The sequence below is a fragment of the Balaenoptera musculus genome, chromosome 6 (genome assembly GCF_009873245.2).
Source record: "Balaenoptera musculus isolate JJ_BM4_2016_0621 chromosome 6, mBalMus1.pri.v3, whole genome shotgun sequence".
Taxonomy (NCBI): domain Eukaryota; kingdom Metazoa; phylum Chordata; class Mammalia; order Artiodactyla; family Balaenopteridae; genus Balaenoptera; species Balaenoptera musculus.
The window spans coordinates 103,599,508-103,625,935 of NC_045790.1; the positions used below are offsets into that span (position 1 = coordinate 103,599,508).

At 46.5% G+C, this 26,428-nt stretch overlaps 1 protein-coding gene across 5 annotated transcripts in view; it reads right to left on the reverse strand.

The window, feature by feature from the left end:
- Positions 1–26,428, reverse strand: part of TTLL11 (tubulin tyrosine ligase like 11) — a 256,473-nt gene that overhangs the window by 150,042 nt on the left and 80,003 nt on the right. For 3 of the 5 annotated variants that reach the window (XM_036856233.1, XM_036856232.1, XM_036856234.1), the window contains one exon: positions 9,949–10,524. The exons of 1 other annotated variant lie outside the window; for it this stretch is intronic. In XM_036856233.1, the coding sequence (XP_036712128.1) occupies positions 9,949–10,524 (576 nt within the window). Of the gene's footprint in view, positions 1–9,948; positions 10,525–19,003; positions 19,084–26,428 lie in introns of those variants that run through there. One more of the 5 variants, XM_036856235.1, reaches the window with a different exon arrangement.

The following is a 26,428-nucleotide window of genomic DNA, read 5'->3' on the forward strand; positions in this document are numbered from 1 at the left end:
GAGTGATGAGGCCTTTAAGAGACTCTGGTGACATCATCAGTCTAACTTCAGACCTGGCCTGAGACACGTGATGCTGATGAGGCTACAGAGAATGGAGGGCTGCAGTTTATCATCCTGAGTCATCGACGCTTACTTTTCGCTACATTAGAAGTTTGGACTTGTACTTTCTCAGCCTGGGGGACTCTTCTCAGCTCAGTGCACAGTGGTTTTATGCATGCACAGCTACAGGAAAGCTGGAGAAGGGGAGTGGCAAAACCTCATCAGCCACAGGGACCTGCACACAGCAGTAGCATAATATTTTCCAGAACCTAAACTTTGGTGCAGGTAGTTGAATGTGCTGGGTCTTGTACAGGAATGCTTTGGAGCCAGATTTGGGCTTCAATCCCAGCTTGGTCTCTCACACTAGCTAGACAGTTCTAAGCCCCAGTTTCCTCATCTATAAAATGGGAATAGGAATAGTATTTACCTTAGTTCATTCATTCATAAAATACTGACTGCCTCCTATGTCCCAGAAACTATTCTAGCTTCTAGAGATAAAGGAGTGGACTGGACAAAGCCCCTGCCCTCATGGAGCTTACACTCTAGTCGGGGAGACAGGAGCAAATAAAGTTAATGTGATGTAAAATATCTTGCACTGTACCTGACGCATAGTAAGTATTTAATGAAAGTCATCTTTATATTTTTTCACAAGTTCAAGGAAAGAGGAACTTTTTTTCAAAAGTTCAATGAAATGTGGAGCACCAATGGATCTCAAGAAACAGAATCACAGAACCAGGAGGAGCTTAGGGTTGATACTATCATAAGATCCCAGAATGTCAGAGCTGGCAGAAAATCAGGAGTTTATTTGGTTCAGAGTTTTTCGAAATGAGGTTCTTTTTTGGGAAGCACTGGGGAGGCCAGATCATACCAACTTTTACCTTTTTTACATCCTGGGGTTCCCAGGGGGAAAACATATATATATTTTTAAAAACTACTAATTTAGTCTAGCACCCAATTTGCAGACTAGAAACCTGCAGCTTAGAAATGGGAAAACCTCTCTCCAGTTTGGTGGTAGAGCAGGAAATGTCAAATGGAGAAAGAGAACTTTTCAATTATGTGATACTCTCCACCCCTCCAAGTAATTCAGTCAGCAATTATGTGTTGCTACTTGAGGGGTGCCCTGGGGATTTAAAGATATCTGCCCTTCATCCCTTACCTCTAGAGGCTTCCAAAGCAAGTTGGGGAGAAAAGTGCCCTGAGCCATTAATTGTAAACTCATGCAAAGGCTCCAAACTACATTTCAATGAGAGGGGATTCCCTCCTGAGCCCCAGAACTACACATCCATCTGCATCCAGAGTATTCCCAGCTGGGAGGTCCCAGACTCCTCAAATTCAGCATATCCAAACTCACTATCTGTGGTCAGCAGCTTCTAAGATGGTCCCAATGATACCATCTCCTGGTATTCACACCCTTATGTAATCCCCTCTCCTTGAGTGTGGGCTGCACTTAGTGACTTGTTTCTAACAAACAAAATAGGGCAGAAATGATGGCATATCACTTCCAATATTAGGTTATGAAAAGACTGTGGCTGGCATCTTGGGATGCATTCTCTTACTCTCTCGTTTGCTCACTCTGAGGGAAGCCAGCTGCCATGTTGTAACCTGCCCTGTGGAGAGGGTGAGATGGCAAGGAACTGATGTCCCAGCCAACAGCCATGTGAGTGAGTTGGGGAAGGGATCTTTCCCCAGTAGCCTTGACATGACTGCAGTCTGGACATGTTAATTGTAGCCTGTGAGGGACTTTGTGTCAGCAGCAGTCAGCCAACATTTCTCCTTCCTCCTTTACATCTAGCTGCTCACCAACTCTGTACATTCTACCTTCTAAAGAGCTTTCTAGATATGGCCCATCCCTTGTTGCTCCTAGTCTAGATCAAGCCTGCACCATCTTTCACCTGGACTACTTTAATACCTTCCCCATTAGTTTCCCTGCTCTCAAACTCGCCCCTCTAATTCACCTGGCACAGGGGGCTGCCAGAGTAATTTTTATAAAAGGCAAATAAAATATTAGCACTCATCTGCCTAAAAATCCCTGCTTACAGAAGGAAGTCCGAGTTCCAGAACATGTCCTGCAAATTCCCCTATGACCAGAGTCTGTCTCAGACTCTAGCTTTATTTTCTCCCACTCACTGCTGCACATCTTGGGCTCTAATTGTGCTAAACTACTGGTAGCTCTAGGAGGCTTTACTGCTCTCTGCCTTTGTGCTCTTCTACTTGAAAGACAACTTTATTTATCAAATATTTACTGAGCACCTACCAAACCCTAGGTACTATTCTAGGCACTGGGGATCAAACAGCAAATAAGACAAGGTATGTCTTAACTCCTGCCCTCTTAGAGCTTACATTCTAGGAGAGAGTCCACAAGCAAGTGAATAATTAAAACAAGGTAAGAACATAGAGTGTGATACAGTGGATGGAGGGGAGAGTTTGGTGGTCAGGGAAGGTCTTTCTAAGAAGGTGACATTTGTCATCCCATTTTCTTCTGGTTTGCACAGTTTCTGGTGAGAACTTTTTGGTTATTCTTTGTTCCTCTGAACATAATTTGTCTCTCTAGCTGCTTTTAAGATTTTCTTATCATCACTGATTTGATTATGATAAGCCTTGGTGTGTGTGTGCACACGTTTGTGTGTGTGGCCATTTCTTCAAATAGTCTTCTGTATCTTCCTTGTCTCTTCTGCTTGGGGAACTCCAATTACACATATGTTAGACCCTAGATATTGTACCATAGGTAACTCAGGGTCTGTTCATTTATTTTTCCTGTCACTTTGCTCTCTCTGTTTCATTTTGAATAAATTCTATTGCTATGTCTTCAAGTTCGCTGATCATTTCTTCTACCGTATCTAATCTGCTGTTAATCCTGTCCAGTGAAATTTTCATTACAGATATTTTCTTCCATTTGGTTCCTAGAAGTTTCCATTTGGTTCTTTTTTAATAGCTCCATTTCTCTCTACATTAAGCTCATATTTTACTTTAAATTTTTGTACATAGTTGTAATAGCTGTTTTAACATCTTTTTCCTACTAGTTTCATTATTTCTAATATTTATGGGTCTGTTTCTATTGATTTTCTCCTTAGGTATGGGTTACCTTTTCCTGCCTTGTGGAATACCTAGTGGGTTTTTATTGGAAGCTGGACATTTAATGCTCAGTGTCTGGATTTTGTCTTCTTTTAAAAAGTGCTAGGTTTTTAGACAGTCAATTATTTGCAGATTATTTTGATACCTTCAAGGCCTATTATTCAAGCTTTACTAGGTTGGGCCTAGAGTAACTTTCATTCCAGTGAAGCTTCAGTCCATTAAGGCAGAACTTCTCTGGAGTCTCCATTGAATGTGTCCAGTAACCACCAAGCACTCTCCACACTGACTCTTTGGAGCTTGAACATCTCCCTGCTCTGTGTGAGCCCTGGAAGTAGTTCAGCTTCTCAGTTCCCTGGTCATTCTTTGCTCAGCTTTGTGGATTAACCCGCCACACATGAATGGCCCAGCACTTGGCAAAGATGCACAGGGATCCCACGCAGGTTCCTGGAGCTCTTTTCCTGGCTGGGTCCCTACATTTCAGAATTGTGCCCACAGAATTCCAGCCACCTCGGCATTCCTGAACTTTGATCTCCATTTCCTCAATTCACTGATATCACAAGGCTCTGTTTAGGTGCCCCCCTTCCCCATCTTCTGGAGATTGCCTCCAGACAGAAAGCTGAGGCAACCGGAGACACATCTTGGCTTTTTCCCCCTTTCCTCGGGGATCACAATGCATAGCTATGTGTTGTCCAAAATCTGAAAACACTTATTTCATGTATTTTGTGTGTTATTCTAGTTGTTTTGTAAAGAAGGCTAAGTCCAGTCTTTGTTACTCCACCATGACCAGAAGCAAAAGACTTGGCAGGTGACGTATGAACAGGGACTGAATGAAGTGAGCAAACAAGTTATTTGAAGAGATGAGGAAGAGCCTTCCAGGCAGGAGGAATGGCGAGAACAAAGGCCACTTCTGACAAACAGCAAGGAGTGAGCAAGAGGGAGATAGGAGATGAGGTCAGATAGAATGACAAGGGACATATCAGGCGGCATCTTGTAGGCCATGGTAAGGAGCCAGGATTTTAAGTGCAACGAGAAAGCCATTGGAGAGTTTACACAGGGAAGTAATTTGATCTGACATGTTTTAAAAGAATCACTTTGGCTACAGTGAGAAAAATAGGTTACAAGCAGCAAGGGTGGGAAAAAGAACACCAATTAGGAGGCTACTGCAGTGATACAAGTACAAGGTGATGGCTGCCTAGACTGGGATGGAAGCAGGGGAGTTGGTTAGAAGTGGTTACATTTAGGATGCATTGTAAAGTATATCTGCAAGAGTTGCTTATGGATTAAATGTGGGAAGGAGGAGAAAAGAAGAAATAAAGACTGGGGGCTGGGGGGGGCGTGGTTTGGTCTGAGTAACTGAATGCTATTCCTTTACTAAAATAGGAAAGACAGTGGGAGAGTAAGTTTGGAAGGGAAATCAAGAGTTTGATTTTGGACAGGTCAAGTGTGAGATGCCCACCAGAAATCCAAGTAGAAAATTAAAGTGGGCAGTTGGATAGACCAGTGTGGAACTCAAGCAGAAGTCAAGACAGGAGATACAAATGTAGGAGTCACCAGCACAGAGCTGGTACTTAAAGCCATGGGGCTAGAAGAGATCGTTTAGGGAGCGATTGTAGACAAGAGGAGAGGAGTTGGAGTCCCCGGGATCGCCTTCGCTGGCAGGCGCAGAAGAAGGGGCTGAGAAGCGGCAGCCAGTGAGATAGGAGGGAAACCAGGAGGGTGTGGTGTCGCTCACTTTTTTCTGCTTGGCAAATTCTTCTCCATGCCTTAAGCTCCAGCTTACGCATCTCCTCTCTGGGAAGCCTTCCTTGACTGGGTTAACTGGCAAAGTTAACTGCTCCCTTTTCTGTGCTCTGCCTGAATCCTGTACATGCCCCCGTATAGCATTTATTACTCCCACGTGGCAGTCTCCCCCACTACACTGTGCACCTCTGAGGGACAGACTGCATCTTGTCCACAACCACATGTCCCACCGCTAGCTCAGGGCTTGTCTCGGCGGGTGACCAGCAAGTGTGTCTAAAAGAAGAAAAAAGCCTAAATGTCAGACGTGGTCAAGGAAGGCTTTACAGAGAAGGTGGGATTTGAGCAGCACCTTGTCAGCACTGAATTTCAAAAAGGAGGGAGAAGAGGAGAGAGCACGGCAGGCCAAGACAGAACAAACAGGCAGAATTGGGGAAACACCTGTGATGTCCAAGAGACAGGAATCAGCTCTGTTCGGCAGGTTCGCGGGGCTCAGGGAGGATGGGGAAGCGAGGCCGGGGCCAGGCTGAGAGGCAACCAGTGCCAGGACTTGTTTCTCAAACTGTGGTCCTTGGAATACCGGCGTTCCATTAAGTTGGAAATGTGAATATTTCATGGTTTCCCCGTAAGCTCAAGGCGCTTCTTCACAGACCAGTTTGAGAACGAGTGTTGTTACAGATAACGAACAATGTAATAATAATTATCATTCATTAAGGGATCCCTACGGGCTGGGTACTGTTCCACACAGCTTTCTCTCATTCAGTCTCACAACGACTGTGAGGCCGGTCCAAATACAATATTATCTCTATTTGCAGATAAGGAAACTGAGGCAGAGAAAGGTTAACTTGCCAAGCTCTCCAGCTAGAGTTGCTGGAAGGAGGAGCTGGGGTTAGCTCAAACCCAGGGCATCCGAGAACAAAACCCAAGCCCGTGCGTGACCGCTAGGTTGCTCCTTCGCCTCCTTCCTGTGGGGTGTCTGGGGCTGACGGGGAGGGAGGAGATCAAAAGAGCAAAGAAGGAAAAGGAGAAGCACCTCAGCCTTTAGGGAAGGTGCCTCCTCCTGACACTGAAGGGAAAGGATCGTGGCCAAGGAGAGAAGTGGACCCAGAGCTAGAGGAAGACAGAAACCGAGCGATGAAATTGGGATAGAATGTCCACGAAAGCTGAGCTAGCAACCTTTCCTCTGTGTGTGCATTTCTGCCACGTGAATCATCTACACCCAGACGGACCTGGCTCTTTAAGCCAGGGTCCCAGAGCTGCCCTCAAGAAGACTGACAGGGGGATATCTTGCTGGCGCTGCCTGGGCAATGACGGGGGACAGGCCAGAACGACAGGGCAGCCACGTTCCTAGGCAACAGATTACAGGAAACCTGCCCACAGCCGGGCTGCGCCAGCGCCTGCTCTGGGCCATCACAATTTCCCAAGTAGTTATTGCGGCTGTGATTGGAAAGGGGTCACGGTCACATGTTTACGATAAATGTAATTTCCTTGGCTTCGAGTGTATGTCCAGGAATGCTACAATATGGGCCAGGCCCAGGCTACAAGCAAAACGGGCGTCCATGACAAAGAAACAATTCATTATGTATGCACAGAACATTAGAGTTCACAAAGCGCTTCATCATCTTTATCTTGTGTGAGTCACACAACAACTCTGTGAGGTAGGTGAGGAAACTGAGGCACAGAGAAGTTAAGTGACTAATATAAAATCACACAGCAAGGCAATGGCAGACCATACGTCGTCCCTAAGTCTTTGGGTTCCAAGTTAGTTCAGGTGCTTGAGACCCAAACTAACAAGTGTTTTAACAAGTGATAAGACTAAAGAAAGCAAGAGAGGAATCCAAGGAGAAAAAGATACTGCTTTCTCAATCACTATGGATCTGAAATATACGACAAAACAGATCTTAAACATCTAATGCTTTATACCTTCGCCTTCATTACTTCACACTACTCCAAGGAAGGCAGGTAGGGAAGTGAGTGTAGGGGATTCACAGAGAAAGAAACAGAGGCTCAGGGTGGTGAAGAAACGCGCCCAGGGTGGTGAAGAAACCGCTGGGAAGAGGACGAGATCCTCCTGGAGGGTTACTTCCGGCCCTGTGCTCCTCTCCTGACCCCAGGCCTGGCGGCACTTAGTGTGGTCAAGCAGTGGAAAACGGTCACAGGGCTGTGGTTCCATTTGCTAGACGCGATCTGTCCAAACCAGCGGCTCCCTCCCTGTCTGCCCTGCAGTTGGGCCCCTGGTTCCACCCACGGCTGCCCCATGCCGCCTGTCCACAGCAAGACAAGCAGCAAGACCACCGCCCTGGCCCTCCACCCTGCACCCTCGCTGTGCCAGGGCTCTGTGGCTTGGCCACGCATGCCGGCCCACATGATACTCCTGGAATAGCTGTCACTGTCGAACAGATGTGACCACACAGTCCCCCGGGATGACCCCTGGATGCCTCCACGTTGCAACTCTCTCCTTCGCCCTAACCTTCTGATGGCTCAAGCCAGGACTTGTTTTCTCTGGTCCTGCCTCTAAGCTCTGCCCACTTCCCCTTTCTAAGGCCCTAAGCCACCTGCCTGATGGCTGAGCTAGACATCCTGCCTGGGAACGAGAACCTGGAGCCAAGTGCCTAAGGACAGATCTCTGGGTGACAAGTAGCCCTTCCTGGAACTGATCACTGCCTGAACTCCCCCTGCAAAGGCTTCTGCCACCCCGCCTGAAAATCCCACTGACGGGTGTCCAGCCGCCCGGGTCACCTCTCTGGATCTGGGGCCGCACCCTGGGACTAGCCTCCTCTTCTGCTGCTGAAGGAACACCCCACCCATCAGAGACGCTGCCCCACTGCCTCCCCTTCCTTCCACGCTACCCGTTTCTCTCCTGCCACAGCCTTAGGTAGAGGACCAGAAACAACTCAAATGCTCATTGACAGAAGAACTGATGAACCCAGTGTGCGTATTTACAATGGAAGACCCAGCAGAGCAAATGAAACAGCACCAACGACCCACCTCAACACAGAGCGGAAAAGAAGGTCACAGAAGACTATGGACTTGATCGTAGTATTTTTATAAAGCTCAAAACCAAGAAAAGCAAAACAATATACTGCTTAGGGATACATTCACGTATAAAAAAAGGATTTTTTTAAGCAAGGAAATGATAAACATAAAATTTGGGACCATGATTACCTCGGGGTGAGAAATGGGATGGGGGAGAAGCACGGTAATTGGGGATCTTGGGTTGGGAGGTGGGCTGGGGATGATGATTTGGTGGTTTTGCTTTGTAGCTCACATACATGTTCCATGTGTTCTTTCTTATATACTAACTGCTACAAAATAACTTTAAAGATTGGATGGAGAGGGTCCCAGAGGTGTTCCTTCGTACCGTCTGTTCCCTATTCCGATTTATCTGGTGGCAGGAAACTGTGCCTACCAAGCGCCTGGACGCCGAGTCCCCCGCCACCACCTTTATGGCCAAAGGATCTGGAAGAATGCGCCACCCCCGTTCCCATCTCCTCCCCGCCCGCACACTGGCTTCGTCCTCTACCATCACCCTGTCCCATCACCCCACGGGTCAGTAAGTGCAATGGTCACTTTCCGTTCGGGTCTGACACGACATCTCAGCAGCGTTTGCCACGGCTGACCCCTGCGTGCTTCCTCTCCAAGCATTTAGGCTGCTTCCTCTCCTGACATCCCTTCTATAGCTCAAGCCACTTCTTCTTGGCTTCCTTTGCTGCCCCCCTTCCCCCTGCCTGTCCCTTACTTGAATGGCAGTGTTCATGGGGGGTCTTCCTGGCCTCTTCTCACCCTGTGGCCGCTCAGGGCTCAGTGACCATCTGAACGCTGATGTTCCCAATCTCTCTCCTGCCCAGATCTCTCTCTCCCAAACTCCAGGCCCAGATGCCCAATGTCCACCCAACCTCCCCACCTGGGTGTCACGCAGGTCCTTCAAAGGCATGTTCAAGTCCAACTCCTGACCCCCCTGCCACTACAAGCTGGTCCCCCGCCGGTGGCTTCTCTCCATCCACCCAAGCGCCTAAGCCTGGGAGTTGGTCTGGGTTCTCCCCACTCCCCCCCTGCCACCATCTCTCCACTGTCCCCCAGCCCCAGCCAATCACCAAGTCTGGCCATTCTACCTCTTCAATGGCTCTCAAATCTATTCTCTCCAACTCCACCAAGCCCTTCCCAATCCAAGCCAGCATCCTCTCTTGCTCGTAGGAAAGCAGTCGGCTCACCAGTTCCCCCCTCCACCCCGCTCCCAGTCTCCCCACAATCCACTCTCCACCCTGCGGCCAGTTTGTTCTTTGCAACACACAAACCTGAGTGCATCGGTGCCGGGCTAGCACCCTCCTGTGGCCCCTACTGCTTTCCACGACAGACCTCCTACCTATCTCTCCCACCTTATCTTCCTCATCTCCCTCCATATCTCTGCCTCAAACCCCACCCTCCAGCCATACTCACCTCTAGGGCTGCAAACATCTCTCCCCTAGGACGCTTAGTCTCCCCAGCCCTAGGCAGCCTCACCTGCTCCATCTAACTCTTACTCCAGGTTCTTAACTGCTGCTGCTTCTGGGAAGTCTTCCCAGCCACCCTCATTCCCGCTCAGAAAATGTTAGACGGTCCCCCAATCTCACAGCGCCCGGTACATTTCCTACTCTATTCTAGCACTTGTGACACTTTATACTAATTACTTTTTAACTTATTTGTCTCCCACAATAGCAGACTCTCTGCATCAGCCAGCAGGGACCTGAGTTACTGCCTTGAACAGTGCCTGGCCCCTACTAAGCAGGTGGTAAAAATTGCTAGAAGAAAGAATGAACAAATGAACGGGAGGCACTGCGTTTTCCATACACCTCGTTTGACTCTTACAAGCATCCTTTAAGGGAGGTACTCTTGGTCCCATTTTACAGGTAGGAAAATAGAAGTAACTTGCTCCAAATTACACAGCCAGCAAATAGAAAGCAGGAAGTTGGACCCTGGTTTCACGCCAAAGCCCATGGCAGCAACAATCCCTCCATCCCTCTGGCCATCCCACCCCCATCCCTCATCCCACACGAGGCTAGGGAGCCCTCCAAAGGCCCCCATCAAGGTCAAGAATTCAGGCTGGGAACTGGCGATGGTTACCTGGAAGCACGTGGGCCCCGGCCTCCCTGCGGGGATATCCGACTGGTAGAACACTCTGAGCTCTGGAGTCAGGGCAATGACAGTCTTAATCACCAAGGAGATGATATCAGACCAGACCTTCTTGATGTCAACACCCTTGGAAGACAACCTACAAAGAATGCTAGAGAAAGTCCTTTTGCTGCCTGTGCTAGTACTGTCCGAATGGACAAAGTTACCACTATGGATGTTCAGCGAATAGTTGGTCAAATGCATAAAGATGTGGTGCAGGTTTCTGGGGTGCGGCTCCTGATACGGCTCTGTACAAAACCGCGAGAGTCCGTCTTTGGCTACATAAATCTCTAAGGGCTCTAAGGACTTTAGTAGGACATACAGACGGATATCAAACTTGAGCTTGTCGATAAGGAGAGGTTTGCAGATGTACTCCTGGACCACCGCCGGCCTGCTCTGGAGGGTCCCTGCCAGGCGGATGTCACTGGGGTCTTTAATGAGGTAGATTCCGTCACCCTGACAACCACTATCAGGTTTCACAATAAAAGTGGGCTTCCAGGAGGGGTCCCCATCTTTCACCATTCGAACCTGGGGGGGAGAAAAAGGATGGTTAGCACTGTATTCTTGTCCTCTCCGGTCCCTCGAGACACAGCAGGACCTCGTCAAATGTTTGGTGAATGAGCGAGAAAAACAGGCCCCACCTATGTGAGGACTCACTCAGCACCTACCGGGGAGGTAAAAACTGTACGAGGCACTGAGACAGTGACCTAAAAACTGCCCCCGATCTTGTCCCCCACAGTCCAGCGGATTTTCAGTCACAGGACCTGGGTTTGAGTGCCAGGTCTTTGTCAGTTATTAGCTCTAACCCCGAGCGAGTGATTTAACTGATGACGGTATAGAGATGGTGATGATGAGAGTCTAGCACTATCTATGATGCCTACCGTGTGTGGCGACTACATGAGGCACTTTACATAAGTCATTTCATCTAACCCTCACAGAACACACGGTTGTTCCCTTTTCACGGTACAGGAAACCGAGACGGTACCGTACCTGTGAAGAACACAGGCCTGGGAGTCAGACTGTCTGGGCTCATATCCTGGCCCTGCTACTTACTGTGTGACCTTGGGCAAGTGACTTATCTGTGCCTTCCTCATCTGTAAAATAGGAGAAAGATTGTTCTGAGGATTAAATGAGATAATAAATGCAAAGGGCGAAGCCCACAGAACCTGACACATGAAAGGCAGCCATAAAGCCTGGCTAGTGCTATTTTTTAAAGATGAAGTAACTTGCCGGTAGACTGAGGGGCAGAACTTGGATTGGAATCTAGATCGAGGGCTCTGAAGTGCTTGCACCCTCCTCTGTACTTCCATGTCTCAGTTTCCTCGTTTTAAAAATGGGGATATAAAAACCTTTCCTCCCTGGGTCATTGTAAAGAGGAAATCAACTGAAATGTGCACAGGGCAGAACACAGCACTACACAGATCGGCTGCACGGGAGCTGTTAGCTTACCATCTATATCTCTCATTAAGTTCATCATGACTCAGCCAATCCTTTAATCTGTTGAGATCTCTTGAAACTGGATTCTGTCATCCTAAGATTTGCTCTCCTCCTAGCTCCAGGTCAGCAGGACACCCACGTAGTTATCCTGGGCACTTGACCAGTGCAGTTAGTCTGGATCTGCGGGTCTACATCACTCACACACACCCAGTTGCCCCGGACGCTTGTCCTGGGGGACAAGCTGGGGGAAATTTAAAGGTGAATTGGAAAGAGGGAGCGGCTCTCTCTGCAGCTTCTGGTATGAAAGAGCCCCTGAACAAGCTTTCCTTCCTTTCTGAACTCTAACTCAGAGCGGTGCCGGCTTGCCTCAGAGCTGGACTCGACCGGATACGCACCTTTGCTGCGTATGCCCAACCCAGGACAACTGTGTTCTGGGTTTTACTTATCTCTCTGACCAGCCTATATTTCTAAGTGAAGCTTTTGCCAATTCCTTTGGCACTATCAGTTACTCCGGGCTTGTAAAAGATCTTTAACAATGGAGAAACACTTAAAGCTTTAATAATGGTCCACACCAATTGTTTCCCCTTGTCAGCAGGATTCGAGAATGGAACTTCACAGGATATCAATGCCAGCCTCCCAGGGCCCTCCACGGAGCCTTCTTTGCGACAATGACCTTGATGCTTATGTAGTTATTTAATATTCATCCGAAGCATTCATACATTTGGCCCTTTACAGTAAATATAAACATACTGGAGAGATGGCAGTTATGGATCAGAAAGTGAAAAACGTCAAGTTTGCACTAATGGGTAATTTTTCCCTCTGGAAAGCTTTTGCTATGCTGAAGATACTAACAGTTCAATATATTATTGGCTGCAATATTTTCTCCTTTGAATTCAGTGCATATGCCTTAAATAAATTAAACTACATGGTCAATAGTCTCTGTCATTCGTTGCATTACTGAATATTTTTTCTGCTCTTTGCCGGAGTAGAACCATACAAATCAAGGTTATTAATACTAATAGAATCATTGAATTTTTAGAAGTGGAAGGATCCTCAGAGATCAATGGCATCTAATCCTCTCATAATTCAAACAGGGAAGCTGAGGCTCAGAGAGGTGACGTAACTTGCCTTGGGTTCCCTAACTGGCTAGTGGGATGGTTAGGATGAGAACTGAAGTCTTTTGACCTCACGGCAGGTCCTCTGTGCCATCTTTACCTATGCTAAGGTAAAATTAAAGGCTTCTTTTCCCTGAATACTATAGGAAAGATTCTCTTAATATAGCAGACAATATCTGAGCTCTGGCCTCACTCTGAACAGTTTGGCCCCGGAGCATGGCCTTCTTGGAACTGTAAATGTAGATCCTGAGTTTGCCAGGCCTGCCTCAATTCCAGATCTTCTGTCTGGGTTCCTGGCTTGGTCTACTACAGGCACCATTTATGGGAAAGCTTCATAGCTGTTCTGCATGTGGTTCCCAAAGCCACCAGACCCTTCAGCAACTTCTATTTTCAAAAGAGAAAAAAAAATTCCAGAATTCACATTCACTTTCCTCTGAGGTTTTACTCAAGAGTGACCCCTCCTCATGGGCCAGAATCTAAAGATAGTCTATATAACTAGGCCCCAGCCCCAGAAATTCTGATTTTCTAGATCTGGGATGAGACCTGGGCATGTGTATCTGGGAAAAAGCATGACAGGTAATTCTGATGTTCACTCCATTTGAGAATCGCTGGACTAACGTGAATTAAATAAAAATACAATCTGGGCCCAACACATTGAATGAAGTTTTACGCATTAACGTTAGCCTGAATGTGAGGAAGACTTGCAATTGGGTTACAGCTGATGGTATCGCCAGTTTCACCCAAACATACTCTTGTGAAATGAGATGATGTGAAATTCATCATCTTATAACTGTATGCACGGATAGCTGAGAGAGATGCAAAGAGGATGCAGTGACCTGATTGCCAGGCACTCATCGGCCCTGTTGAAAATTTTTATGTCTTTTACTGCCCCCTGGTGGATATTTAAGAAATGTGACTGGGAAAGACCCCCATTCAAAATTGGACTCTTCTTAGCAGTAAGATACTCTATTAAGATGTTAAAATGTGATATTTGTCTTTCTCTGTCTGACTTATATGTGGAATCTAAAGAAAAGCTACAAATGAACTTATCTACAAAATAGAAATAGAGTTACAGATGTAGAAAACAAACTTATGGTTACCAGGGGGTAAGAGGGGCGGGGAGGGATAAATTGGGAGATTGGGATTGACATATACACACTACTATATATAAAATAGATAACTAATAAGGATCTACTGTATAGCACAGGGAACTCTACTCAATACTCTGTAATGACCTATATGGGGAAAGAATCTAAAAAAAGAGTTGAGATATAGATAGATAGATAGATAGATGTATATAACTGATTCACTTTGCTGTACACCTGAAACTAACACAACATTGTAAATCAGCTATACTCCAACAAAAATGTTTTTAAAAGAAGATGTTAAAATAGTCTTAAGGAAGCACCACCACAAGAAGTTCCCTCTGTATTACTGTTAAGATAAGCTCATACTCTGAATGAACTCATCTCCAAAATGCCATGGTTGGCCAAGGTCATACTCAGTTATTATGCTGTCTGTCCCTTAAATATATTTCAAGTGTTCTCCCTAATACACAGATTGGCCTACCTGTTAAAATTCTCTCTCAGTCTGTATAAAACTTTTAAAATCATGGGCAACATGAACATAAAATCCTGTAAGTATATACCACATAAAATGAGCAACTTTTACATTCTTCACTGTGTGTTTTTTTGTATTTTCCAAACACCATTAGGAAAAAAATACAAGTGGCAACAGTAGGTAGCAGCAAGTATCTCTAATTATATTTTCATAAGGAATAGCTTTTGGCGAACAAATATTTGAACGCCCATGTTCACTGCAGCATTACTGACAACAGCCAAAAGGTGGGAGAAACCCAAATGTCAATTGACAGATGAATGGATAAACAAAATGTGGTACATACATACAATTGAGTATTATTCAGCTATAAACAGGAAGGAAATTCTGACATACGCTACAATGAAACTTGAAGACACTACACTAAGTGAAAGAAGCCATCACACAAAAGGACAAATACTATATGGTTCCACTTGTGTGGGTACCTACAGTGGTCAAATTCATAGAGACAGAAAGTGGAATGGTGGTTACCAAAGGCTGGGAGTAGGGAGGAATGGGGAGTGAGTGTGTGATGGGTAGAGCTTCAGTCTGGGAAGACGGAAAAAGTTCCGGAGACGGATGATGGTTATGGTTGTACAACAATACGAATATACTTAATACTACTGAACTGTACACTTAAAAATGGTAAAGATGGTAAATTTTACGTTATGCATATTTTACCACTTTAAGTTGTTTAAAATTTTAATTAAAAAAAGAAAAGAAATAGCTTTTGGTGAGTTAGAAAGAATACTGAAGTGAAAACCGGAAAATCTGGATTCTAGTCCCAATTTAGTTAGGTAATTTCTGACTGTGTGACTGTGAGAAAGTCACCTAACCTCCTGGGCTTTGTTGTACTCACCTCTACAATAAAGGGGGGCACACTGAGGTCCCTGGCTTCTGCCAACTAACAGGTTCTGAACAATCATTTATCTTGACATCACCACAGTGGAAGGCTGTGTTACAAACATGCAAGTGACATTAATCAGCAGAGGGTTGATTCTGGGCTGCTGTGACCAGCGCATTGGGATGATCTACAAGAGCAGGAGCTCTGGATGGGAGATTTATGAGGCACCTGAGGAAGTCAGCTGGTCATCTGGGAGAAGCAAGCTAAAATATTTCAGGAGAGAAATTCAGCCACTGAATACCAAGCCACAAAACATTATTAGCAGCGAGGGGCAGGTAAGAGGACAACTGCTGAAGAAATACCATGTCTGCAACACCAGGGAAGTCAAAGCCAGTGAGAGCAGTCCTCTGTCACGCGGGTGGATTTGCATCCAATCTTAGCAACTGAGACCCCTAGTGTCACGGGCACAGGGAGCAGATCTTCGGCAAAAACAAGCCTCTGGTAGACAAGCAGATGTCACAGAGTACATGCTGGACAGGGGGCAGGGAGCAGCCCCTTCCAGCCTCAGCCAAGGCAGCCTCGCACCTGGTGGAGGCAAATTCCTACTCCCAGTGTGCCAGGCGATTTCTGAGGCAGGCGAGAAGGAGGCGCTCTACAGTCAGGTTTCCGAGGGCCAGGCAGGAAGGGGCAGGGTGGGAGACAGACAGGTGAGGCGGGGAGGAAGAACAGGTAACGTGCTGCCGGGGTGGGGTTTTGCAAAGGCAGGAGAGAGCCACATACGTTCTGATGGCTGGAGAACAGCCAGTGAGTGGAGTGGGACGCGCCCTGGAAATCCCACTCGGGAGATTCACAGGGGCCAGATCACCACAGCAAAAACAACAACATTAGCACACACCAACGGGGACTTCTTATGGGTCAGGTGCTGTTCGAAGTATTATCTCATTTAACCCTCTACAACTCTATTTTACAGATAAGGAAACAGAGGCCCAGAGAGGTTAAGTAACTTGCCAAAGATCACACAGCCTAAAGGACGTGGAACCGGGTTTTGAATGCAGGCAGTCAGTTTCCTGAGCCCACGTCTAGAATGAATGCGGGATGTGTGTGAAGTAGGGCAATGGAAGAAGATCAAGCTTGGAGAGGAGGCAGGGCCTGATAGGAAGGGTCTTGAATATCATTTTAGGGGAGTTTGGACAATGTTCCGAAGTGATGGTGAGCCCCTGAAGGGTTCTGAGAACTTAATTACACAATTTGATGTGTTCCGGAGAAACATCCCTCCGGCTGGACTGGAGTGGGTAGACATGGTGGGCAGAGAGGACGAGCCTGAATGGACGCCGGCAGGGGGTTAGGAGGAACGAGAGAGGTCTGGCGTGGTCAGGCCCCCGGATGATGCAGGAAGCTTCCGTGATGGGCCAGGTTACACAGGGAAAGTACGGAGAGGGAGAGATGAACCTGGGAACGCAAGGCGGGAACGGGCAGAAAAGATTCCCAGACACCTTGTGTGTGTACTTGATCTGTAGGCAACTAGTGGATTTTCAACCACTGGGTGACACGGCACCCATATCACTCTGGCGTCCGTGAGGAGGATGGTTTGGCAGGGAGGAGACTAGTTGCAGGAAGATACAGGGCCATCCGAGGCCCAAGGGCCTGAGCTGGGCAGCGGCGCCAGGGCTGGGATGCGGAAATGGTACAGAGGTGGATTCGGGGGCAGCTGGTGGCTGGATGGAGGTGAAGGGGAAAGAGAGGGTTGTCAGCAGGGTGGGGGGATGGTACCATTTACAGATTTAGGGGACACAGGAAGAGGAGTGGGTCTGGGGTTGGGGGGAGGGGGAGATAAGCAGCTCAGCTCATTGACTACTAACTGAGCACCTGTAGCCACAAAGCCAGTTTAGGATTTTACCTCACCTCCTCCCTGAAGCCGCTCACTGTTCATCGGAACAAGACTGTGCCGCCGAATCTCTCATGTAGATGGTTCATGTTGATACGGCGACTCTCCCCGTATTAGCAAAAGTAACAACTCCTGTCTGGCAGGCCTCAGACTCCGAGATTGAACTCAGACATGGAATATGGTGAACTGAAGGAAGAGTATCCAAAGAAACCCCTCAGGCCAGTGGCTAGTACGGGAGCTACGGGCCCCATGGGAGTAACTATCACTGCACCTGTCAAACACTCCCCACTCCCTGGCTTTCGAAGAGGTCCAATTAAGAAAACCTAAATGGTAAAACAAAACAAACAACAACAACCAAAAAAGCCTGTTTGTTTTACTACTGATGAGCGTCCTGGATTTACTTGAACAGTTTAAAAGAAATAACGTTAATTAGGCCCAAGGAGGTACAGCTGATCACTCAAGTGCAACTCCTCCGCGGAGTGGCTTAAAAGGCCCTCCTTCCTTGGCCGGCCGCAGCTCAGGTGCATCTCAGCAGCCTCATTTTCTGCCCCTTCCGCCCCTCCCGCCCACCCCTCTGCACGCCTCTAAGCCTTGCCTCCCCCCCCCCACACCCCGCATCCCTCCTCCTTCTTCTCCTGCAGGGCTCTGACTCAGCACCGAAGGCCCAGCTCAAAGATTCCCGCTGAGAATCCTTTCCTAGCCCATAACCCTCCAGAATGGCCCGTCGAGTCTGTCCTTTGTGCTCCCGTGGCTGTGACATCTTAACCCATCCATGGCAAACATCCCCATCACGCTGTAATGTGACTGTGTGTGTGTCTTTAGGTCTATAGCTATGGTGTATTATAGTTGCATCTTTAAGTATATTGTGGGAGCTAAGAACACGGACTCTGCCTGCAGTGCTCCGAAGCCCAGCGCTGCTGCCCCTTACTAGCTGTGGAACCCTCGACAGTTTTCTGACCTCTCTGTGCCTCGGTTTGCTCAGCTGGAAAATGGGAGTAAGAGCAGTGCCTCTGCCGTGGGGTTGTTGTGAGGATTACACGAGTTAAAGAATGAGACTTGCCAGGGCTAACATATGGTGGGCTATTATTATTATTCATTGTTATTTTCTCTCTCCCATTTGACTATGAGCTCCTTGACGATAAAGACCAAGCCTTATGTTACTCACTATTCCCAGAAAAGTGGGTGCTCAATGAACATTTTCTGAAATGAAATTATTAGGAAGCTTGATTACTATGGCATTTATGAACCCCAGGGACATTAGTTAGTACATACCTAACTAATGATTGCCAGATAAACGAACTTCCCCTGTAGAAACAAAATTATCTTAATGAGAAAGAGGAAAGGGAAAAATGACCATTTGTAGAACCCATGTTCTGTGTTCTGTGCTTTACAGCCATGAGCTACCGAATCTTCACAACAACCCTGCAAGGAAATAGAGGCTCAGAGAGGTGGAGTCCCAGGGCTGACGTCACACAGCTAACAAGCATAAAGTTATCATTTGAAACCAAGTTGGTCAGAGTCTAAAGTCTGAGATCTTTCCGTGACAACCATGTTCTTTGGGAAAACTCCAAGTAGTTGAACTTCTGTTTAATAGGTAGAATGAGTAAAGAGAGAGTTGTGGGAAAGCAAAGTGACAGCCCAGCTGATGGGGCTCAACTCGCCTTTGCTGGGGCCCCCAGGGTTAGAAGAGGGCTTCTCTACAGCCCCAGAGCTGCCTTGTGCCTTCACACCCAGCCTGCACGCCAGGAACCATCACACACACACACACACACACACACACACACACTTTACAAACAAACTGGAGACTTGCCCAGGGCCACACTGCTAGTGGCAGAGGCATTCCTAAAACATAAAATCTCCAGATTTCCAACCCAAAGTTCTTTCTACACTAACGGATTCGGCATCTGAAGAGGTCTTTCGAAGAGTCCTTGGGAGTAAGTCCTCTCTCGAAGTAACATCACATTTGTTTGGTGTTATAATAAATTTCACTGCTTTCCAGAGAAATCACCTTACTTAATCCTCGAATCTCCATTCTGGGGCGAATGAGGAAACTGAGGCCCAGAGTGTAAAGTCAGAAGCCTGCAGTCACCCAGCTAGAAGGCAGAACCGAAGCAGCAGCCCTGGGCTCACCTGTCCTTTCTTTTGAAGATGGTCTCCGATTTACCTGGAAGGCAGACACGGCATCACTGGGCTGCTAGGGAGGCTGGCGCTTCTGATGATGAGAGAGGAGCCTCTCCACCAGCTTTGCCCCAAACCCAGCCTGTTGTCAACGTAAAGTAATGGATCCCACTTTTAGTGAACAGCAACTTTATGTGGGCCATAATCTATCCATCATTAGTGAGCAATCAGAAAGCCACTATGGATAGAACACACCTGGGACTATAAAACCTGCTTAATAGGAAGGAACCCGTCATTTCATGAAACTGCCCATTTTCCTCTCAGGTCTGCCCTCAACACCGACCCCTTATTGCTGGAGCTGAGTGAGGAGAGTGGGAACACGAGGACAGCCGGCTCACTGTCTGGCCTCCCCCACCCGCTCCCCAACTCCCTCTCACCCCCCAACACGTGGGCTCTAACCAGGCCGGCTGAGGACGAGCCTGAAGCTGCAGCCTACGGGCCTTGGGGATCCCTGAGCACACGGGGGCCCCCAGGCTGCAGCTGCCCTTCACTTCCACCAGGTCCCTGTGCTTGAGTGTCTGTGGGGAGCACAGAGCCGGGGCAAGGGGTTCCCATCTCCTAGACACCGCCTAGCTGGACGACCCTGGCCAAGCTACTTAACCTGTCTGCATTCAGTGTCCTTACCTGTAAAACTGGAAGAATAGGGCCTGCTTCCTATGGATACTGTGAGGATTCAATAATGTCTTCCATTTGTACTTAACACAGGATCAGTTTTTATTATTTCATTTTACTTCATTTTTATTATTCTGCCTCGGTTCCCTGATGGTCCTCCAGATTCCCTACTGAGGCTCATCCCCGACCTACTTGGCTGGAGTCTGAACGCCTGCCTGTGCTGTCCACAGCGCTGCCTTGGTGACCGGGCCTGTCTCTGACCCTCAGCTGTCGGCTGGTGCCCTTGGATGGCAGCCTCACATTTCCGTGCTCTTGTGTGGCTCACCCCAGCAGAGTCCCTGGCCTCACCAGCTTCACACCCCCACTTCCTCTCTTCCCCACAGTTTCCTACTGAGATTCCAGAGGGCATCCCAGCTGATCCCACCTGGAACACACAACACTCGATTGCTGAGTAAGCCCCCTTCCAGCTAAACACATTTCTCCAATACTGAGGGTTTCCTGCTAATGAACGGGCTAAATACACACACCTGCAAATACATACAACCACGTTATAATCAAAAGCGCCTCCGACCACCAGCCCCAGCTTTATCCTCCTTCCCAACACCACAGTCGTTATGTCTGTCCCTTGCATTCTTGCCACACTTTACATTGAACTTTAAAAAAATACAAGAAGATCAACGTCATATTTTGCAACACTCAGACCAGGTGTCCTCCCTCCCTCCCCCCAGATGTTCTTTAGGCTAAAACACTATCGCTGTTTGCAGTATTGATGAGCGCAAAGGGTCGGGCTAGGCATGTCAGGATGTATCCCTGAGATCCAGTCCTACAAGATGGGTAATAGCATTTTCACTTTTATACTTTGTAACCAGAGGTTTCCCCCACCCTCCAAGACCCTACAAAAGAGAAGCTGAGTTAACTGCTGAGTCCTCAAGGACAGGGAAGATGACTCCTGCATGTCTAGATTTCCCTGCCCGTCCTCTCCCCACCTAGCAGGGAACCTGGATGGTGTGAGACTCAGCAAATGCTGGTTGGAACCCGACTCACCGTCTCAACTTTGTTCAATGTTGTTGTGTTTGGTCCGCGATCACGGGAAACATGACTTCAAATGCTAATCCTGGGTGATTTCATCTGAGCCCAGGACTTCAGTTCCATACGCCCTGGATGCAGCTGACTCCCTGTTTTCTGTCTCTGGCACACACTTCTCTCTTGGGCTCCAGTCCCATATAATTAGACATCTCCACAGGCACCACAAATTCCACGTGGCCAGTACTCATCCATTGTCTCTCTCCTCACATCTACTCCTCCTGCGCTCCCTGTATCAGTAGATAGTACCATGTCCCCAGGCCACAAATCTGGGAGTCACCCTAGTTTCTACCTTCCCCCACATCACCCACCCGCACCCAGTCCCCCAATTCTGACATTTCTTTACACATTGTACCGACCTCAACTCCTCTCGTGTTCCTCAACTATTAATATTGGAAGGGCTTCCTAAGTCACCTGAAGCCCCGCAATCCAGGCTCTGTGCTGGGTGGTCCCATGTATGCTTTTCAATCCCTACAAGCAACCCTATGAGGTAGGCATTAAAGGGTGAGTCAGATGAAATTGCTGTTTTTGTAGGTCAGAAACAGCCATAGGGATATCAGCAATTTCATATGGTCCAACCTAATACTGTTATCGCCACCCTATCACAGGTGAGGAAACTGGGACTTAAAGGGTAAGTTATTTCCCCAAGGCCAGACAGGTTGTACCGTAGGGGGGCCAGAATCTGAACCCAGGTGTGGGTTCAAAACCCCAAAGGCTATACTTTTTCTGCTAAACCATATCATCTCTCAGGGTTCACGTACCAGTTCTACGAGGAAAGCTCACCACTTAACATTTTAAAATGTAATTAATAATAATATAGAGTAACCACCATTTATGTGCACCTACTATATGCCTTACATTCATTACTTTATTAATCCCCACAGCTATGCTCTGAGAAATCTACTGATATTGATTTTTCTTTCTTATTTTTTTTTTATTTTAAAAGATATTTTTACTATGTGTTCTTGGGCAAAGCACCTAAGTTCTCTGCCTCAGTTTCCTCATGGATATGATGGGGATAATATATCTACCTCACAGGGGATATCTTCAGGACTGAATGAGTTCATGCAGCAGTTCCCACCCTTTTTGGCACCAGGGACCGTTTTCGTGGAAGACAATTTTTCCAAGGACCGGGGTTGGGGGAGGTGGTTTCGGGATGATTCAAGCACATTACATTTATTGTGCACTTTATTTCTATTTTATTACATTGTAATATGTACTGAAATAATTATACAACTCACCATAATGCAGAATCAGTGGGAGCCCTGAGCTTGTTTTCACTTGCCACTCACTGATAGGTTTTTTTTTTTTTAAACATCTTTATTGGAGTATAATTGCTTTACAATGGTGTGTTAGTTTCTGCTTTATAACAAAGTGAATCAGCTATACATATACATACATCCCCATATCTCCTCCCTCTTGCGTCTCCCTCCCTATCCCACCCCTCTAGGTGGTCACAAAGCACCGAGCTGATCTCCCTGTGCTATGAGGCTGCTTCCCACTAGCTATCTATTTTACGTTTGGTAGTGTATATATGTCCATGCCACTCTCTCACTTTGTCCCAGCTTACCCTTCTCCCTCCCCGTATCCTCAAGTCCATTCTCTAGTAAGTCTGCATCTTTATTCCCATCTTGCCTCTAGGTTCTTCAGGACCTTTTTTTTTTTTTTTTTTTTAGATTCCATATGTATGTGTTAGCATACGGTATTTGTTTTTCTCTTTCTGACTTACTTCACTCTGTATGACAGTCTCTAGGTCCATCCACCTCACTACAAATAACTCAGTTTCATTCCTTCTTATGGCTGAGTAATATTCCATTGTATATATGTGCCACATCTTCTTTATCCATTCATCTGTTTATGGACACTTCAGTTGCTTCCATGTCCTGGCTATTGTAAATAGAGCTGCAATGAACATTTTGGTACGTGACTCTTTTTGAATTATGGTTTTCTCAGGGTATATGCCCAGTAGTGGGATTGCTGGGTCGTATGGTAGTTATATTTTTAGTTTTTTAAGGAACCTCCATACTGTTCTCCATAGTGGCTGTATCAATTTACATTCCCACCAACAGTGCAGGAGGGTTCCCTTTTCTCCACACCCTCTCCAGCATTTATTGTTTGTAGACTTTTTGGTGATGGCCATTCTGACCGGTGTGAGATGATATCTCATTGTAGTTTTGATTTGCATTTCTCTAATGATTAATGATGTTGAGCATTCTTTCATGTGTCTGTTGGCAATCTGTATATCTTCTTTGGAGAAATGTCAATTTAGGTCTTCTGCCCATTTTTGGATTGGGTTGTTTTTTTTTTAATGTTGAGCTGCATGAGCTGCTTGTAAATTTTGGAGATTAATCCTTTGTCAGTAGCTTCATTTGCAAATATTTTCTCCCATTCTGAGAGTTGTCTTTTCGTTTTGTTTATGGTTCCCTTTGCTGTGCAAAAGCTTTTAAGTTTCATTAGGTCCCATTTGTTTATTTTTGTTTTTATTTCCATTTCTCTAGGAGGTGGGTCAAAAAGGATCTTGCTGTGATTTATGTCATAGAGTGTTCTGCCTATGTTTTCCTCTAAGAGTTTGATAGTGTCTGGCCTTACATTTAGGTCGTTAATCCATTTTGAGTTTATTTTTGTGTATGGTGTTAGGGAGTGTTCTAATTTCATTCTTTTACATGTAGCTGTCCAGTTTTCCCAGAAGCACTTATTGAAGAGGCTGTCTTTTCTCCAGTGTATATTCTTGCCTCCTTTATCAAAAATAAGGTGACCATATGTGTGTGGGTTTGTCTCTGGGCATTCTATCCTGTTCCATTGATCTATATTTCTGTTTCTGTGCCAGTACCATACTGTCTTGATGACTGTAGCTTTGTAGTATAGCCTGAAGTCAGGGAGCCTGATTCCTCCAGCTCTGTTTTTCTTTCTCAAGATTGCTTTGGCTATTCGGAGTCTTTTGTGTTTCCATACAAATTGTGAAATTTTTGTTCTAGTTCTGTGAAAAATGCCAGTGGTAGTTTGATAGGGATTGCATTGAATCTGTAGATTGCTTTGGGTAGTAGAGTCATTTTCACAATGTTGATTCTTCCAATCCAAGAACATGGTATATCTCTCCATCTATTTGTATCATCTTTAAACTGATAGGGTTTTGATATGAGTCTGCAAGCAATTGATTTATTATGGTCTCTGTGCAGTCAAACCTCTCTGCTAATGATGATCTGTATTTGCAGCCACTCCCCAGCGCTAGCATCACCGCCTCAGCTCCTCCCTCGCATGTGCAGTTCACAGTAGGGTTCACGCTCCTATGAGAATCTAGTGCTGCCGCTGATCTGACAGGAGGGGGAGCTCAGGCAGTAATGTGAGTGATGGGGAGCGGCTGTTAATACTGATGAAGCTTCGCTTGCTCGCCTGCCCGCCACTCACCTCCTGCTGTGTGGCCCAGTTCCTAACAGACCACAGACCGGTACCGGTCCTTGGCCTGGGGGTTGGGGACCCTTGAGTTCATGTATGTAAAGGTCTCTTAAAATATGGTGCTGGGCATATATTAAGTGCTACATAAGTGTTCACTCTTATTATCTTTTTTTGGGGGTAGGGACTACCAGGTTTTCAGTTTATTAGCTATCGTTTCTTAGTTAAACATAAGTTATATATTTATAAGCTTTTTAAAAATTAAAATATAACCACATATAACATTATATTAGCTTCAGGTGTACAACATAATGATTTGATATTTGTATATATTGCAAGATGATCACTGCAATAAGTCTAGCTAACATCTTCCACCTTACATAGTTAATTTTTTTTTCCCCCTTGGGATGAGAACTTTTAAGATCAACTGTCTCAGCAACTTCTAAATATACAATACAGTATTATTAACCGCAGTCACCATGCCGTACATTATATCCCCAAGACTTATTTATTTTATAAGTGGAAGCTTGTACCTTTTGACCACCTTCACCCATTTCGCCACAAATATTTTTATTTTTTGCTTTATTCTTTAGTATCTTTTGTGTATGTGCATGCTATTGTTTTTAATACTGTTACAAATAAAAGGTTCAGAGAAGTCAGGTGACCTGTGAATCACACAGCTGGAAGTGATGAGTCAAAATGCCAGGAAGGCAGGAAGGGTAAACAGCAAGAGAGGAGGAGGCAGGGAAGTCTGAGGTGACTCCGGGGACCAGGGGCATGAACCTGGGCACTCGCTGCCCTAAGTCCCAATGGCACGGACTGTCGCCGGGTCCGCCGGGACAGCACTGCGGTGCTGACGCTGCGGGGTGACCGTTCTGATCTCTGCCACAAGGGCACTGGGTGGAAACCGACAAACCAAGAAACCAGTCTCCTCTGAGAATGTGGCCCGGCAGCCAAGTGCCTATCCAGGAAGCCCTGATCATTTACACCAGGAAAGTGAGAACGAGATCTCCCGCAAGCCCCAGGATTTCAACCGCTGGTTTAAATTTCAAGGAGAAGCACGAAGGTGTTGACATGTAAGGAATTACTTTTACACGGCTTTGATCACCATGCAGCTCTGTGGCATTCTAAGTGAGCCTGATGGTTGGAAGGCAAGCTGGGCTGAGTTTTACAAAGGAACTCCCACTGTGCCCTAAAGGCCAGCTCTGTAAGCCACTTTTCCTTAAATAAACAGTCTGTTTCCCTCCCAGCTTTATTTCAATGGTAGCAGGTGGCCACTGGACAACAGGACTTTTGGCTAAGCTCTTGGATGGCTCACAGGCAATGTTGGCCCAGTGTCCCCTTCCTGACCTCGGTGGTCACCTGTAAGGAAACTTCCCTGCTTCCTTAATAAACCAGAGAGGGGCGGTGGAGGCCGTCTCTCTGTGTGCGAACAGGCTGCCCGACTGTTCCCCCCAAATCCACCTTCCCTTTGGGGTTATCTCACGAGGCACTGTCCCCACCACAATGGACTTAGGACAGGAGGGGAGTTTGATTGCCTTTAATGCTCTGAACCAAGCATGGGCTCCAACTCTACTCAGTTCCCTGAAGCCCAGATGCGCCCAGGCTCTAAAGACTTTATTAATGACTCAGAGGGGGCAGAAGGGAAATAAACACAGAGGTGAGCTACTAGCTCATTCTGTTTACAGACACTCTCATTCCAGCATGACAGGGCTCTTCCACGTGCCCTCAGATGGCAGAAGGCAGTGTTTTCCCATGACCTAGGAGCACAGCCAGATTCCCCAGAGGCTTGGCCAACAGATCCCCTGATGTTGATATTGGAAAGACCAACCTCTCTAGGGGATGCCTCACCTATGACCCATAAAGTCAGGATAGCTATGCTACAACCTCGACAGAACAGCATTTCAGGATCTCAGGATACAATCCCACCAACTAAACAGCTCATAGAGATATGTCTAAGAAATAGTAGGGTTTGTAACACTACAGCATAAATATATTCATCCATCAAATGAAGATCAGAATAAACCTCTCTAGTCCAGCATTTCCCAGATGTGCATGACCAGGGAACACTTTAAAAATTATAATGCACTTGGAGAACGCTGAAGCAGCTCACATATATTCAGATTAATAATGTGGACTGACTGTAATTTCAATGTATAAGATATGGTGATATGGTGACATTAGTCAATGGTGATATGAGTCAATATATATATTATAACATTAAACATACAACAGTTAATCCGAGACCATTTACTTTTTTGCCTTCAACTTGAATCCAAAGAGGCATGATCT